This window comes from Amphibalanus amphitrite, unplaced genomic scaffold, assembly GCF_019059575.1.
Source record: "Amphibalanus amphitrite isolate SeventyFive unplaced genomic scaffold, NRLGWU_Aamphi_draft 001464F_arrow, whole genome shotgun sequence".
NCBI classification, from domain to species: Eukaryota; Metazoa; Arthropoda; class Thecostraca; order Balanomorpha; family Balanidae; genus Amphibalanus; species Amphibalanus amphitrite.
In genome coordinates, this window is record NW_024882957.1 from 108062 (window position 1) to 126191 (window position 18130).

An 18130-nucleotide genomic window follows, 5' to 3' on the forward strand; every position below is an offset into this window, starting at 1 on the left:
TGGGGGCCCATTGGTTGTTTGGGGGGGGGGGGCAAATGATATGATGGCCCCCTGATTAGCCTTTGGAGGGGGGAAGGGCATGGCCCTGATCCCCCCTCTGCGACCGCCACTGCACTGAAAGTGGAAGGGAAGGGGCAGATACAGACATTGCTGGCCCCCAGCCTGTTTGAGCCGAGGCGGGGGCATGGTCACCCTGGCCCCCAGCTAGTACGCCTTTGACGAACTATGCCGACCCCAAGCAGATCCGGTCAAGCGTTGGTCGTTTGTATACGCATTCTCCTGCACCGTGCTAGTATTGTCTTATACCTTTTCAGTGCTCGCTGTCCCGTGCCTCGTATTCAACAAAATGCTGTCACCAGGACCCACAGTCTTGTCTCTGATATGGTTTCCTCCATTGAGTGAAGGAAATTGCGGTCAATAACGCTGTAGAAACAAAAGGGAATCTTCATTAAAGGGCAAGCTGAATTGTTGTCAAGTTACCGGGTGGTAGCACTGGTACCTAGGTACAGACAGACACTTAAGTCAGCAAAAAGTGGGGGGGCCAGTTAACATTGCTGGCCCCCCCACCTCCGAAAGTGGGGGGGCCATGGCCCCCCCGGCCCCCCCTGTTCCTACGCCTATGGCTGTATCAGCTTACCCCCAGTTAGCACCGTGGCCGAGCGCACGAGACCATCTTCGCTCCTTCGCACCACCTTCACCAGACCAAACGGCAATTGCCCCCGGGGAACGGAGGCATCAACGACAACGACAATATCGCCTACTGCTACATTTGATCGAAGGCGCTGATCTGCAGTTCTTTCTTGTAACAAAGGGATGTATTCTTTTCGCCATCGTATCCAAAACTGGTCTGCCATATATTGCGCTTGTCGCCACAATTTTTTTTCCCAACTGCGTCATTTTTATCAAATAGGCCAGCTGGAATCGAAGAAGATCTCAGCAGTAAGATATCGTTGGGCGTCAGGGGATCGGGGTCTTTTGGATCCGCAGACACCGCTGTTAAGGGGCGACTGTTGAGTATGTACTCCACTTCACATAAAAACGTTTGCAAGCTTTCGTCAGTCAACTTTTGCAGATGCAGTATAAAATCAAGAATTTTTTTTCACGCTTCTAATCATGCGCTCCCAAGCGCCACCAAAAGTTGATGCTTGCGGGGGGTTGAAAATCCACTTAACCTGCTTTTCTAACATTGCCGAATGGATTGCGTCACTGTCAGCCAAAAGGTCCAACTCTCTACTTAGCTCTCGCTTGGCACCTACGAGGTTCGTACCACGATCAGATCTGATGGTTCTTATTTGTCCTCTCCTCGCAAGGAACCTGCGAAATGCACAAATGAAGGAGTCGGTTGAAAGGCTGCTGGCAACTTCAATGTGTACAGCACGAGTGCTCAAACAAGAAAAGATGATACCGTATTTTTTCACTTGACTTCGCCCCCGGGCTACGAAAAACGGACCGAAGAGGTCAGTTCCAGTACTTGAAAATGGCGGCTCCAGAGCACAAATGCGGTCAGGAGGTAAGTCGGCCATCTTTTGTGTTTCCGGCTTGCGCTTCATTCTTCTACACCGGACACAGTTTCCGAGGACCCGTCTTACCGCGCTATTTCCTTTTAGAATCCAATACGTCCTTCGTATTTCTGAGAGGACATGCTCTCTACCTCCATGCCCTACATCTTCATGTACCTTTTGTATCAACATGTCGACGACCCTCCCTTTTGCCGGAAGAATAACAGGGTGTTTAGTGGTGTGCTGGGAAGAGGAGTGCCGCAACCTGCCTCCTACGTGGAGGAGGCCGTCGTGGATATAGGGGTCCAGTCGGTAAATGCTGCTTGTTCTACGCAAAAATTCGGAGCTTAAATCAGTCAGTTCTTGCTGGAACGTTGTATGCTGCTCGTGTTTGAGAATGACATGCTCAGCTTCTAAAATGTCCTCTGGCGCAAGGCGACGATTATCACTGGTTTTCTTCCTAAGGTAAGAGCGTATGCGGAGTAACCAGGCGACCGCTCGTGTCAGACGTTTCCACGACGAAAAATAATTTATGCATCTACGTATAGGATGGACGTTGTCTGCAGCATTATTTTGTAACATGCACGCGGCCGTCGTGACCTTTTTCACCTCTGGGTCGTCATCTGGTAGATAACTATCAACGCAGTTCTGTTTTGGTAGATCTCTCGTCTCCCAGAGGAATTGCGGGCCATGCTGCCACTGCATATTCTTAATAAAAATTGACGGGATAACGTTTGAGAAGCTGAGCTTTGGAAATTCCGAACGAAAAACGAAGAAAACGAACGGAAACGATCGAGCTTCCCATCGAATTGAAATACCGAATTCGTACGAAGGATCGAACATAAACTGAATATGTCATTGAACGGTTTTCAAAACGTTTTCAACTCTGGAAATATCACCGAGAAATGGTCACGTGAATGAGAGTTCAGATAATTCAAAATTTGTTTCATGTTTTTATTTGCTTTTACTTGTTCGATAGATATGGTCGTTTTTTGAATTGATTTGACTTTTGTTACCCGTCTAGGCGACTTCTGTTACTATTAAAACCAGTATCCAAATATATTGCGTTTTCATTTCAGATGTTCTTTTTGTTATTGTTGGCCTACGGCGGTAACAGTTTTAATACGTAACATTGTACAGATAACAGTTCAGTAACCTTCGTTTATCGAGATACCTTAACCATGGAACATTTGTGCCTGGCCGATCGTGCTAAATTAGACCAGAAGATCATGGAAGCCCTTTCAGAAATTCTTGAAAATTCAAACGTTATTATGTTTATATAATTTCTTCTATAGTTATCGATCCGGTTTATCTGTTTCCCGTTTTAAACGAAGTAAAATTGGCCATCCTTTCTTTTCATGCCCATGTCCGTGCGGTGACTCGGTCATGCCCTACTTGAACTTTGTCATTAATGATCCCTGGTAACCTTCATTCAAAACGTTCCTGCTTTTCGTCATTTGCTACGTGTTTGGAACATGTGTTAGTTGTGCTTTTTCGGTCAATGTTTGTTTAATGTGGCGCAATTAATAAGCTCCTCTTTCCGTTTCTCTACACCGCCTTTTTAGCGAAAATCCTGTTTCGTTGGGCACTGTCCTCACTTCCCATTTTCATGTTAAGCGGTATGCACAAATTTACCAACTTGTATGGCTCTATCTCTGTTTATTCTTTAACGCGTCTAAATTTACCGTACCCCTTTGAATGCTTGGTACTAACATATTTTCCCCGTTAGCAATCTTCATCGTGCCCTGTATTTCATTCCCCCTATCTATCTGACGTCCCTCTCCGTCCCACAGGGCTGACCATGTACTTTGGCTACGGCGTGCACCACGCGGTGGCCGGCCGGCGGGCGGCGGCTGAGACCACGGCCCTGGACCAGCTGCCACCCTACTCAGACACATCGTCAGATCAGTCGGGAGGCTCCGAGCGGCATCGACTCATCGACGCAGACCGGTAGAAGGAGGAATGGAAGGGGTGGGGAGTTTAGGGAATTGGCAGTAGAAGTTCGCGATAGGAAGGGGTGAGGAGGAGATGGATGGTTGAAGGAGGGAGTGGAAGTGCTGAGGAGTTCGGGAGCGTAGGGTGGTGGTCTCACGTGATAAGAAGGGGTGAGGAAGTGTGTGGGAGGAGATATGAAGTTAGGCGAGAAGAGGCCACTGTAAAGCAGAGCTTGCGGAGGAGGCAGTTATGACACAGGAAAGGACGTAGAAATCGGCAGTCGGTGCCAAAGACGATAGGGCCCTGTCGTTTCCCCACAGGGAGGCAATCGGTAAAATTCATGGTAGGACAGCACACACCAGCTAGATGTAAAATAGGAGTATCAAATTTTGAAATGTAAGCGCTACAGCGTATATACAAGCGTCCTAGATGTGACGGGTTAAATCCAGGGATCAGTCTAGAACAAATATATCGTATGCTTTATAAATGCTATGAAGATTTATATAAAGCATATCGTCTTATGTCTGGTTTAGTCTTGCGTGTTTGTATTTTTATGCCATTTAGTTTTCACGTTTGTGTAGCTTGCCCTCTTGATACTGAGCGGTCGACGCCAGTTTTATTGATGCTTCGATATTACACTGGCGGAGTTTTGACACCATCTGGAGGCTGGCAGCGGCCCTCTCGTGGCGTGCCCACCCCGCTACTGCTGGGTGTTGAGCTTGGGAAGGATAGTGGGCGGGGGTCCAGGCGTGCGGAGCACACCTCGCTCTCCACGACCCTCCGCCTCCAGAGGCGCCGTGGGTGGCGTTCGTCAGCGTCACATCTTAGAGTGTGTGTCTGTCCCTGGCCCCTCTCCCGAGCGCGCCCCCCGCGCGCCACCACTGGGTGGCCGCTACCACGAGCACCTCCGCGGAGAAGGCTAGGCAGGGAAGGTCTCAGTCGCTACTTCATCAACTGTGATTGTATTTATAATTTGTGATGGTACTTATGATTTAAATGTGCGATGCATGACTATGTTACTTATTCGTTGGGATCGATATTTATTTTAATTGGAGTTTGCTGGTTGTTCGCACAAAGGTTTATACTGAGCAGTTAGTGGGAACTTTTCGCGTCTATTCTATCCATTTCATGCCCGTCTCGGAAGATATTTCTGGGTATGCTGTAACGCACACGGCACACACACCTGCATTGGGCTAATCAGAACATGTTGCTGTGTGACGGGTTATGAACTTCTGTGTTGTGATCCAACCCAACCATTTGCTACGACGGGGCCGCTGGCCCGTTTGCTGGGTCATAGGATGACTGAAGTAGTGGTTAATTGAAGTATTATTTTTATATTCCAGCGCCATGCCAGTTGTGATGTGTTGGCGCGGCAGAATCTCGCAGTATTTTATTTGTCTTCTGCAATGTCCCCTTGAGTTGAGATCTATAGACCACCTTTTCCTGCGTTCGGCTTTGAATCATGTCGACTGTGTGCATTGATTTATATTGTTCACGGTCGCGACCGTTCGTATGCAACTACAACAACGCAGTGCTTTTCGTTTAGCATTTTAATCAAAACAATATGCATCAACCGCCCAATTTTAATTTCTCGCACAATGTTAACTGCCAACGATGGAAGTCCGTGTATTACCGTAGATAGTAGATACCGAGCCAAGCGAGAAAAGGGGTCGATCCTCAGACTTACAACATCACAGAAACTGTCAAATATCAACTGCCGCCGAAATAACGCGTATTGCTGTAATTCCTGTTACCGGCGACTGTGTGCTGTCATATTTATTGATGTGCCGCGATACGCCCCTGCGCCAATGACGTACTTCCGTGACTGTTGAGACGTCATATCAGTGTGGTGACGTTGGTGATGACGCCACATATCGTCAGTGTGCCATGTTCTGTCAGTGTTGTGGTCCGGTGACGGAGCTCGCCGTGCTGCAGTGGACGTAGACGCCCCCCACCGCCGGCAGGGAGTGGTCTATTTTATTAGTGTCGTGTTGATTGTATGGTGTACGGTACAGTGTACACCCGATGTTGAATGTACTGGTATTGATGGTGATGAAATACATACATATGGATGTCAGCAGTATTGTCTCTGTGAGTGGATTGGAGTTTGGTAGTGAAACGTGCGGCGTTTGGACAGAATGGTCACAAAAGTTACGTGCTGGCAGATTCTGCGCAACGTCCCCGTTCTACCTAGTGAGTATAAGAGACGCATTATTATGAAATATTAAGACGTACTGTGTCTAAAATTGCATATCTGGTGAATCCGGCACCGTGTAGTTATAAAGCCAATCGCTTTTGTTCTCTTTCAAACCGCAGCGCATACACCACGGCACTTCTCGGTCGTATGAAAATTGTATTGATATACAATAATACAGATCACACTACACAAATCACATCTGAAGCCCCCCCCCCCACACACACACACACAAACACACGTCACCCAAAGCAGCCGCACAGAGTCACACGTTGTACTTCGAGCCTTGGACACATCGGCACCGGGTCAAATTCTAAACAATAGCACCAAGGATTTAGCATGCATTGTACTAAACATATCGCACAAACTACTTGAGGTCTGCGCACACCTCCAAGGCTCCCGACTCATGGGTCTTTCACTATAAACTTAACTACTCTAGTTTGCGTCCATGTCGTTGGTCCAAGACCCAAGACTACCTAGGTTTTCAGAGGCATGTTATGCCACGTACTAGCTAGTTCGCTAAGCTATTTAGTTACTACTAGGGATCTTCCGTGATATTCGTCCAGCTTCGACACCAGTTTGCCACTGGGGAACGGACATAAGGGAGTAACTCCCCTCACTTGGGGAGTAACGCCCTCACCGGGGGAGTAACTCCCTCACTACTCCTCGTCACTGCTATCTGCGATGGCGATAAACGAGGGCATTTCGGCCATGGGCGGCCGAGGCCTCCTCTCTCCCTCTACCTCCTCTTCCTCCTCTGTCTCCGAGTCGCTCTCTGCCGCTGACGGCTGCGGCCGGTCGCCCAGGTAGTACCGGCCGCGGCCGCGTGGCGGCGCCACCGGCGTGGTCTCGGGCAGCGGCCGGGCGGGTGCGGTACTAGCGGACTGACTCCGTCGCCGGTGACGACGCGCGCGGTGTGCTAGCGGACAGGAGGTGCCGCGCGGACACTCGCCCTTCTCACCGAACTCGGGGCAGATGTACAGGTGCTTGTCGGTGCACTGAAACGGAATACAGCAGACGGTTAGAAGGGATAAGCGAGAGAAGGGTACTGTGTGGCTGGCGCACTCTGTACTATAGCATCCTCCAATGAGGAATATCAGGAATTAAAAAAAAAGAAACACACACACACAAAACGCTGCACCCGTACCCACTTTTCACATGAGACACAGTTGCTAGGGGTGTATCGAACACCAGCGCTAACCGCCTTATCACAGTCGCCCAACCACTGCTACCCGTCACCTATCCGTGCTTCTATCCTCAGGATACTGAAATCCTTCTCCTCCACGCCGCAACCCCCCTCCGGGCTGGACAGGCAACGTTATCTCATGCGGGCTGCTCCCTTGGAGCGGCACCGCTGCTCCTGAGGGAGCGCACCCCGTAGCCGGGTGCAGTGAGTGCCTTGGGGCTGGGTGGCCTGTCCTTTTGGACGGGCTCAGCCCCGGCGACTCACTAGGATGCCTGCCCAGACCAATGTCTCCCCCTAATTCCTATCATCCTTCCGGCTCTGCAATGGTCTTGTCGACCGAAAGGGCCTAACTCAACGAAACAAACAAAACAAACAAACAAACTGCTACCCGTAATTCTCCACCATCCTTCCGCCCCACGTCCCCACTCACCAGCTGTCCTCGGGCGCAGAAACCGGCCAGAAACTTGGTGCAGAGCGGCGCGTCAGCATCCACATTAACATGCTGATACGGACAGTTCTCCCTGCGACACTCGGACGTCAGGAAGTGTAGACAGTGCGGCACCTTCTCCGGCCGCGGCGCGTGGTTGTAGGCGCAGCCGGGCCGCCGGCAGCCGCCCTCCTGTAGGTGACGGGTGCACACGGGTCGCAGAGCCGGGTCGTGCACGTGAGGACACTGGTCGCGCTCGTAACGCCGACACCGGCCCAGGCGGCAGAAGAAGCGGCACGGCTGGCGACTGAGGCGCAGCGGGCCGCGCAGCACCGCCAGACTGCGCGACTTGGCGCGGCTGGGGGCGGAGAGGAAGGGGTTGTTAGTAGCGGGGCGGGAAAGGGGCAGCTAGTTACGAATTGCGATTCGCCTCGTGACACCTCGCTAGGTGGCAGCACCGTAGAACCGTATAGATAGGATAGCGAATGTGGCGCACGAGTTACGAATACCGGTAAACGTGTATTTCTGTATCAGCTTCAGTGGAAATTGGGGTTGGGGCAGTTGGGGGAAGCTGATTATTATCGATTTTGATCTCTTTTATGTAACGTTTTGGGTTTTTGACCTTTGGAGTAAATTACCCTGCTATCGCTAGTGAATATCATACAGCATTTGGCTGCAGAAATCGCTATGACCTTTGACTTTTAATCTCAGTCTGAAGCAGCTTACAAAGACGCATGGCAATTCGTTAAATGATCTTGTTTCCATTATTAGAATGGATATATTTCAGGCAATAAGGTGCATATGCAATCTTTCATGTTCTAGCAATAGCATGGTATGACAATGACATGACCACACAAGTACAAAAGACAGGACTCAGACTACAACTACTAGTGGCATTTGACTGAAATCGGAAGTCAGAAGTGATGGCTGCCAACCCGATTCCACTGCTAACAGCAGCTGTTCCACTATGCTAGGGTTTCTGAGGCAGCTTCCAGCAGCAGGCTGCAGCCCTGGAAGGAAGGAACTGAGGAGTCTTGCTGCCAACCCTCAAAACCCACTTGCTGCAGATGGCTGTTTGTTTCAAGGAGGTAGCTGAAGAGATTAGAGCTACCATTAAGTCTGTTGCTGGCATGTGTGGTGCAGCACAATATGTTACATGTGTTCTGCACATGTGTCCAGCAGAGCACAGAACATATTTAGCTCATTGCACCTCACCTCAGTCACCCCCTTACTCAGCATTGAATCGACAAATGGTCTGCTTTATTAGTTACAACCTCTGCTCAGTGCTTTAGAAGTTGGTGCAGTATTGGTGGCATTAGAGGCATTGTAATCAATGATATACGTTCACAGCTGGCCTGAATTTGCACATATATCTCTTTTGTTTCCTGAACTATATCAACATCATATGATCAATGGTGTGAGAATACTACCTGGGAGAGGGAAGCAATCTGATGTCCTCGGGTGTTCATTCATACCTTCCCTTCAACAAGCCTGGGGTACCCTTAAAGTTATATTCATTGCCAGGGCCATTTATCTTTCACATATGTAACTGATAACTGAATGGAAGAATGTAGAAGTCACAAATTTTTGGTGTCACTGGTCATAAGGCTCCACCCTCTGAAGCCTTATGAATCTGAAGTGATAACTCAGAACTGAGTTTGAATTACATAGATAACATATCCCCCTATCCCCCCTATCATTGGGAGCAGAATCAGCCCCTTCTGAACCGAATACTTCCCTCATTCCCTGCTCAGTGCTCAGGCTAGTAGCTACTGCCTTTTGGCCCTGACATGCAGATATCATTAGCAAAAAGCAATGTGAAATGAACATGTCCCTTCGCCTTCCGGGGCGCCGTTCGAGCAGCTGGTTTTGTAAGTCTGTTCCATTCCATCCCACTGGTCAACAGGTCATTTGAAAGGTTGAGCGAACCCGCACTGAACTCACCGTTGGCCCGCACCAATCCCTGATCATTCTACATCGGCACCCGAGCGTCCACGCTGGTTTCTGAAGGCTGCAATCTACAGGTCTTTGAGGGCTCCACGGTGGCGTTTTGGGGCCCATCGCAGATTTAAGTTCCGACGGTAGTCAATGAGGACTTTATGCAGGTTTCCGAGAACTCCATGCCTATTTCTGAGGGCCCCACGTCGGCCTGTGACGGGCTATAAAAGGTGAATGTCTTATGCCGGCATATGAATGCTCTTAACCCGCGCACCGACGGGGGTCTGCGCCAACTTAGTACCGACGGGGGGGGGCGGATGACCGCCCCCCCCTGAGATCTCGAGAACGAAGCAAGATAGCGACAAGCGGTAAACGGCATCGGATACGCACGGTCAAGATCTACAATTTTTACTAAGGTCATTTTCAGGTCAGGTCAAAGATGACGTCACAGGGGTCGAAAAAGTCAAAATGGCGGCGCTAGATATGGAGAGAGTTTTTCTCGAATAACTTTCGAATTAGTCAAGATATGAACAAACTAAGGGCATCATCGTGATCCTCTCGTCAATCCGCATCGAATGATATATATGTTGACCTCGAAAGGTCAAGGTCAAAGGTTGACCTCAGGTCACGTGACCTCGAGGTCATCATGTATATCATTCGATGCGTCTTGACGAGCTGAACACAATGAGACCATCCACGCGTCTGTATCTTGTTCCTGTACGGAGTTATTGGCCAAAAACCTTTGGTGACCTTTGATGACGTCACATGACCTCACAGCTGCCCAACAGCAAAACAGACCTCAAGGTAGTGAAGGTTGATCGTATATGAAGTCATGTATGGTATATGGGGCCATTCCGACCCGTTTTAGTGGTAAAAACAGGGAGTTGATTTTTCCCCCATTGACTTATAATGGGGAGGTCGCGAAATTGACCTGACCTTAGGTCACCGATATCAAAATTCCGAGATATACAAATTGTAGCTACTAATGACCTAATAACATCCTGCGACTTTCAAAGGCCTCCGACATCTACTGTAGCTCTGGCACGGTGACAAAGTTGCAAAAAAGTGACTTGAGGTTGGGTCATTCAAAGTGACCTGGTGACCTGACCTTGAAAGGTAGGAGGTTCAAACTTGCACACCATGTGTAAAATTGATAAGGGAATAGTCATACCAAATTTCGCGGCGCTACGCGCCGCGGTTTTCCCGCTATTCGCGAAAAACCTCAGGGGGGGGCGGATATCCGCCCCCCCCCCGTCGGTGCGCGGGTTAAGATCTCAGGGCGGTTCCAAAGCATCGGGCGGTACCTACCTACGTAGAAAACCGTTACGGCGAGGGTTCAGACAATGTGCCAGGAACCTTGCTCTTTCGGCGGATTGCAATATCCTTATCGGCCGCCCTTACCGCCCTAACATTTGTTGTAATCACCAATAGGCAATACTGCTTACGAAGTGCCACGGGACGCTTTGTTCAGGGCCCTTTTGACTGTGAAAGGATGTATGATGGGCTATGAGAATCATTATTCGTGATCTATGAGGAATTTGTCGTCGAATTATGTGCATTGCATTCCAATTTTGAAAGAAAAAGTATTCGAAATCCGAGGTCTCGTGAGATTAGACCGGCCGGTCTGCCTACGGAGCGGCCGCCGGATCCTACCTATAGTAGTTCAGGAAACGGCCACCAGATGTCAGCCACTTCTGAGTCACGAGGCGAATAGACGACACCAAGCGGTGACAGATGCGAGCCAGCATGATAACGTTAACAGCCTACCGAGATCAGTAATGAATATATGAACTGCATTTGTTCTTTAAGGCATTTCAGGTCAATATTGGTAAATATTGTCAGCGTTTCCAATTCACTACAGTATCTGAAACCTACACAGTAGTTACATCTGCTGCACATAACAATACAATCTCGCACCTTCCCAGACCATTCGCGTCACTCGTTCCATTATCCCAGCGCCATCCCTGCACCCTCACTGACCTGATGACCGTGCGACTCGTCTGGCGGCGACTGTCCGCCGTCAGTGTGCCGTCTGCCGCCGGTCGGAAGGTCACACCCCCGATATCCAGTCGCGGGGGCGCCGGCGTACCGCGGTCCACGCGGCGGAGGCTGCGGCCGCCGGCCTCGACACGGAACCGGGCGCCGCGGACACTGATCCAACCCGGGGAGCGGGCGGACGATCCTGCCGTGGGGGGGGGTCAAACTTCAATGATCCGCTGATACAGCCCGGAGAACACACGAACGACCCCGTCGGGGAAGAGGGAGTCGGGAGGTTCAATGATTCACTGATTCATCCCTGAGGACGGCGGCATAACAAGCTTTTGTCTCACTCTCAGCATGATATGCATATCAAAATTAAAACATCTATGTTTTAATTTTGATATGCATATCATGCTGAGAGTACCTCAGCTATAGCTGAGGTACATACTAAACAAGAAACCCGGATTATGGCTCAACAATGCTAATGCAACGAATTGGAAAACGATTCAATTGCTTCCGTTCTCAATAATCCCCCTCCAAACGTGGATACTGGATACCGAACTTCAGAATACTACCAAATGCCCATTTATAAAAGCACCCGCAAAAAGCATACCTGTGGCAGCAGCCCCGTTCTTCTGCGTCGACTTCGGCACGGCACGCTGCAGTTTTCTCGCCGTAGTTTTGTAGAGAAGGCCTCCGATGTTAACGAACCGTGTGGAGCCCAGACGGAGACTGCCGGCACTCCTGCAGAGTAGGGTCGGCACATTCAGTACTCGTTAGGATAACCGGGACAAACGTGACATGTGCTGAGTACTTGTTCGGCCACGTTACAGTTGACCTATGTGAATGTCACCATTTACCTAATACCTACTTAAATACCTAGCGCGTTATATGCTTCAAACGGCAAGACGACACGACACCGTATTCAAAGGAAAAATTTTCAGTCTGGTAAGCTTCAACCATTCTGGATTTCCAACATGTATTTCCAGACCGTGCACGACTATATACGCGCCTCTTGAAAACATACATATGCCTGTATGTGCCTGTCCCCCAGCCGGCCTGTCCTCGCTACCTATACTCACGTCAACCGGGCGGTAGGAGTTGCAGTGATACTCTTCCTCCTCCACGTGCGGTGCTGGGACAGGACCGGCCTGACTGCCATCGCCGCCGCCGCCGCTGGTGTGGAGCGGACCAGGCGGTATCGGCTGGAGACGGCCGGACGGCCGGACGGCACAGAGGGCGACCACGAGCGAGTACCTGCTGCGAAGAAGACGGGGTTGATGGTAGTTATAGTAAAGTAATTTTGGTTTATGGTTCCGGCCGACTGATAAGTGATTGCTCCCGCGATTGTTCAATGCCTGCAGTTTCCATTAGTGCTATGCAATAAATAAAGCAAGTGACAACGTAAGCAAAACAAATTAAGTATCAATGCTTCAAGAATGCTGGACGAGCACTTCCTACCTAAGTAACTTCGTAAGTAAGGCAGTAAACAGCACACAGTGCTCACAAGGCCTTCAGACATAGCAGTCACCGCACTTATGACACTCTTGCTGCGAGTGACTGTATTCTTACCTGCTCCATTAGCTGTGTGTCTGCCGACGAGCTGCTGCGTGCGCGGAGTACTGACCACACGCACCAGCTTGTGACGCGTGCTGACCAGTTTCCTGGCGGACAGCGGCCGTGGCGAGACGGCGGCACGGTGACCGGTGGGGTGCGGGGCCGCCTCTCTGGAGCGGCGGCGCACCAGTTTCCTTGCCGTGAGCAGCCGGTAGCGGGAGAGGGAGCGCCGGCGGGTGCGGCCGCCCGGCGCCGGGACGGCAGAGGGGCCTGCAAAGGGGGCAGAGGGGCCCACAGAGGGGACAGAGGGACCCAGGGACGGGGCAGAGGGGCCCGCGGAGGGGACGGAAGAGGTAGTGATTGGAGGCACCGCGCCAGGCACTGAGGAGAGCACCACTCCTGGGAGAGGGGTGTGGATGGCTGCTGAAACTGGACCAGCTGAGGAGGGGCCAGCCAGTGACCCCGAGCTCCCCACCTTCACAGTCACAGCTGGAGTCTGTGACTGAAACTTGGGGTTGATGTGGACTGTAACTCCCACTTTTGCAGGCACAAAGTTGGGGTTGACAAAAACCTGGCTAGGCTCCTGGCTAGGCTTTTGCACAGCATTGCCACTCACTGATGAAGAACCTTCCAATGGATGTTGCTGTTTTGTTTTAGAAACTTTTAATACCAATTTTGAGTGGTTCAATTTCTCTGACTGGTCTGCCACTTTATTGAACACTGTTGGTTTTTGCCAGCTTCTTGCTGCCTTATTGACATGCACATGATTTGAGTAGAATGTGGTTGATGACTTCTTTGCCCATGGCTTGGTGAAGTTCTTTGATTTTGACTTGTGTTGATATCTGTCAAACCCTCTTTTCTGATTTTCTATTTGTCCTGAAAATCAGTCAGAGTCCAATCAGTTATTGGTCAGGTCCTCAAAACCATTACATAAATAACTAAAATATCTGAACCTAAGGCAGTAGTGAACAAAGGCAATGATATGACAGCTCAAAAAGTAGACTAGGGTCCATCAAATATTTCACTGGAAAATTACACATCACATCTGATAAACACACAAGGCATATCCACTGACCACTTCAGCTGAATAATTCCAACTCTGCAGCCCACACTCACAGTATTATCACCAAGTTTCCCTTCCAGTTTCCCAATACAACAACTGGCACTACCTAGCCTGGTGCCAGGCTGGAATTCTGCACTGGAATGTACCGAGCTGCAAACAAAACCTAAAACTTGGGCTTAAAAATACCTACAAATCCAAGCTAATGAGAAAACAATTTCAATTAAAGGTCAATAATGCAAACTGTGAATCATGTGCATATTTTTTAGACAACTCCTCCAGCACAGCACTCCAAGTTTGGCAACGTAGGTACCTAGCTAGGTGCCACTCAAGGCCTGCACCATTCCATGCATGATGCAAATTCTGCAAACACTATTCACTAACAAAATCTGTGTCACACTGCTCACCACATGAATATCTCAGTACTCACAGCCAGTACTGATGAGTGATGACAAAGCATGAGTAACACCAAATATGGTACCTATATAAATTATGACAACCAGCATAGGTACCTCATCATTTAGCTGCCCTTAAATTTGATAGGTATACTAGTCTACAATCAAAAGCAGGTACTTACGTGTTAGGTCTGTTATTTGCTTTAAAAGTACTTTTTCATTGCTTGAAGCCATCGTAAAACCGTTCATAAGCCAAATGGAAAAATACAACAAAAAACATCCACCAATCTCCCCGTGCTGGCGTGCCGCGGATTCCAGGACAAATCTTCGTATGGCATTTCTTCGTCGCGCAATTCTTCGTCCGCATTTCTTCGTCCGCAAATCTTCGTCGGCGCATTTATTCGTGTCGCATTACTTCGTCTCGCATTTCTTCGTAGGTGCAAAAATTCGTAGCGCATTTCTTCGTATCCGCATTTCTTCGTCGGCGCATTTCTTCGTCAAGCATTTTTTCGTCCACGCATTTCTTCGTCTACGCAAATCTTCGTCCGCATTTCTTCGTCCACGCAAATCTTCGTCTCCGCAAATCTTCGTCCGCAAATCTTCGTCCCCGCAAATCTTCGTCCGCAAATCTTCGTCCGCATTTTTTCGTCCACGCATTTCTTCGTCTACGCAAATCTTCGTCCGCATTTCTTCGTCCACGCAAATCTTCGTCCCCGCAAATCTTCGTCCGCAAATCTTCGTCCGCAAATCTTCGTCCGCAAATCTTCGTCCGCAAATTTTCGTCCGCATTTTTCGTCCACGCATTTCTTCGTCCAATCAAATCTTCGTCCGCAAATCTTCGTCCGCAAATCTTTGTCTGCGCTATCTTCGTCTCCGCAAACACTCGTCCACAAATGTGGTTCAATAAAACCATGAAAAATATCAGACAGTCAAGTGAATGACGAATTTGATGCATGGAATGGATGATCGAAACTTTTGAAGTCAGGTAGATGAGGTCAGTCAGGTGAAGCTATTGTATTTGGAGCCGACAATTGTAACATTCCATATCATTTGTCAATTTGTGTCCCGGACATTCTTTTTTTCGCGGTCGTTGAATGACAATATATATAATCTCTTGTACCTTTTCGCCGGCATGGCGGCGGAACGGGGAGGGCACCGGGGCACCGTTCCCCTCTTTAATTTTGGCCTTTTAACAGTAGCCCTATGGGCGTTGCATGGAAAGCATATTGGACCAAAAGTCGGCAGTGCCGTGCCCCCCTTAATTGAAGATGTTCCGCCGCTACTGCCCGCCGGACCTATTTGTTTTCTACGGTACACGCCGGCCGAGGGGGCGGGTACGACCCCCCCCCCCCCCCCCATCGCCGTTTCGCCACTGGTGGAGCTATAGCGCGTCGCGGAAAAAAAACGAGCGTGTGCGCCGTTACGAGCCGCAGAGATTAATACCCGATTTTAAGGCCTTCTGGGTCAGGGGTCGGCATACGGCTCGCGGGCCGGATCCGGCCAGGTGGGTGACGGTTGGATCCGGCCCGCGACCATCTGACGTCCGGCCCGCGGCTGGTATCAGCGACTTACATCGTGTTCCGGCCCGCGGTTCCTTCATAAATCGACTCCGATATAAAAGTGACTCAAATGTGCTTTGGCACAACAGTTCTTCCTTCGCACACTTCATGAGTTTATAAACACCATTTGCGGGTGTTTTTGTCTAATTCTACTTCTAGACAAAACTTGCAACGGTAAGATTTGGTCAGCAGCTTTTGCGCGCAGCATCAACGACTGCTGCAGCTGCGTGCACTTGGCGGCTTCACGTGGTCTGCTCGCTTAACCTTCCAGGCGGTGTGTGTGTGTGGGGGGGGGGGGCCGGGCCGGAACACGATGTAAGTCGCTGATACCAGCCGCGGGCCGGACGTCAGATGGTCGCGGGCCGGATCCAACCGTCACCCACCTGGCCGGATCCGGCCCGCGGGCCGTATGCCGACCCCTGACCTAGAAGGCCTTAAAATCGGGTATTAATCTCTGCGGCTCGTAACGGCGCACACGCTCGTTTTTTCCGCGACGCGCTAGCTCCACCAGTGGCGAAACGGCGATGGGGGGGGGGTCGTACCCGCCCCCTCGGCCGGCGTGTACCGTAGAAAACAAATAGGTCCGGCGGGCAGTACTAGCGGCGGAACATCTTCAATTAAGGGGGGCACGGCACTGCCGACTTTTGGTCCAATATGCTTTCCATGCAACGCCCATAGGGCTACTGTTAAAAGGCCAAAATTAAAGAGGGGAACAGTGCCCCGGTGCCCTCCCCGTTCCGCCGCTATGCCGGCGAAAAGGTACAAGAGATTATATATATTGTCATTCAACGACCGCGAAAAAAAGAATGTCCGGGACACAAATTGACAAATGATATGGAATGTTACAATTGTCGGCTCCAAATACAATAGCTTCACCTGACTGACCTCATCTAGCTGACTTCAAAAGTTTCGATCATCCATTCCATGCATCAAATTCGTCATTCACTTGACTGTCTGATATTTTTCATGGTTTTATTGAACCACATTTGTGGACGAGTGTTTGCGGAGACGAAGATAGCGCAGACAAAGATTTGCGGACGAAGATTTGCGGACGAAGATTTGATTGGACGAAGAAATGCGTGGACGAAAAATGCGGACGAAAATTTGCGGACGAAGATTTGCGGACGAAGATTTGCGGACGAAGATTTGCGGACGAAGATTTGCGGGGACGAAGATTTGCGTGGACGAAGAAATGCGGACGAAGATTTGCGTAGACGAAGAAATGCGTGGACGAAAAAATGCGGACGAAGATTTGCGGACGAAGATTTGCGGGGACGAAGATTTGCGGACGAAGATTTGCGGAGACGAAGATTTGCGTGGGCGAAGAAATGCGGACGAAGATTTGCGTAGACGAAGAAATGCGTGGACGAAAAAATGCTTGACGAAGAAATGCGCCGACGAAGAAATGCGGATACGAAGAAATGCGCTACGAATTTTTGCACCTACGAAGAAATGCGAGACGAAGTAATGCGACACGAATAAATGCGCCGACGAAGATTTGCGGACGAAGAAATGCGGACGAAATATTGCGCGACGAAGAAATGCCATACGAAGATTTGTCCGGTTACGCGTGCCGCGTGACACAAAGGAAACGAATCACAATCTAGCAAGGTTTTACGAATATGACAAAGAAATATGTTTGACTCAAGACTTTGTTCTAATGACGTCATATTGACATTACTCAATCAGCGGCGCGTGTTACAGATTATTGAGAGCTAGCGATTTATTTGAGCCAATTGTATTTTTGAATTTTGTCTGCAATTTTTCATCATTTCTGCAAACACATAGGTACGACTTGAGGACAAGTATACGCTGATCAAGGTCAAGGTCACCACCTACTACCGTCGATTGCGACACGGCCTTGGGTTGCGTTGCGACACGAACACCGCCGGGCAACATACCGTGCCGGGCATTTTGCGACATCAGTTCCGAGGAGGTTTCAACGGTTTCATCCAAGATTCCTAAATTACCTACTTGATAGGTTTTAGCTAGAGCATACCTAATTGAATGAGGCTCCAAGAACTAAGAAGGACAATCAAGAGGACAATTGGCTTTGACATCAGGACTAGACACAATGAAGTCTTGATTCCTTGATTCCTTTGACACAACTCATCGCTATTCGCACCATTCACCTTCACTCAATATACCCTGCCATTCACCTGTCACCACACCAGAGATCTGCGTCCCGATTCGGAACGCAGATCACTAAGCTCCCGATTGTTTCGTACCTTGCAGGTATCCAAAAGACCGACCTTGACCTAGCCGAACTGAACTGGAACTTTGAGCTGGAATAGGTAACTAATAACTTTAAAACAAGTGTTTCTCCATCATGGTAGTAGTAGGTAGTAGGTACCTTATAAGCAAACATGCATTGAGTGCCGATTAACTGTCACTCCTCTC

The 18130-nt window shown here is 49.6% G+C and overlaps 1 protein-coding gene across 3 annotated transcripts; it reads right to left on the bottom strand.

Moving 5' to 3' along the window:
- Positions 1–5767: 5767 nt before the first annotated feature.
- On the bottom strand, positions 5768–18056 carry LOC122373238 (zinc finger CCCH domain-containing protein 3-like). 3 transcript variants are annotated; one of them, XM_043351098.1, is made up of 7 exons: positions 17959–18056; positions 12732–13592; positions 12242–12419; positions 11773–11903; positions 11160–11361; positions 7245–7599; positions 5768–6626 (listed from the first exon to the last, which is right to left on the bottom strand). In XM_043351098.1, exons 3-7 carry the CDS (start codon positions 12319–12321, stop codon positions 6288–6290), a joined length of 1107 nt encoding a protein of 368 aa, XP_043207033.1. In that variant the 5' UTR covers positions 12322–12419; positions 12732–13592; positions 17959–18056; the 3' UTR covers positions 5768–6287. The 3 variants fall into 3 exon arrangements, with proteins under 3 accessions (XP_043207033.1, XP_043207032.1, XP_043207031.1); XM_043351097.1 differs by lacking the exon at positions 17959–18056 and adding an exon at positions 14354–14674; XM_043351096.1 differs by lacking the exon at positions 17959–18056 and adding an exon at positions 14354–14579 and having other exon boundaries at positions 12242–12416.
- Between the last annotated feature and the right edge of the window lie 74 nt (positions 18057–18130).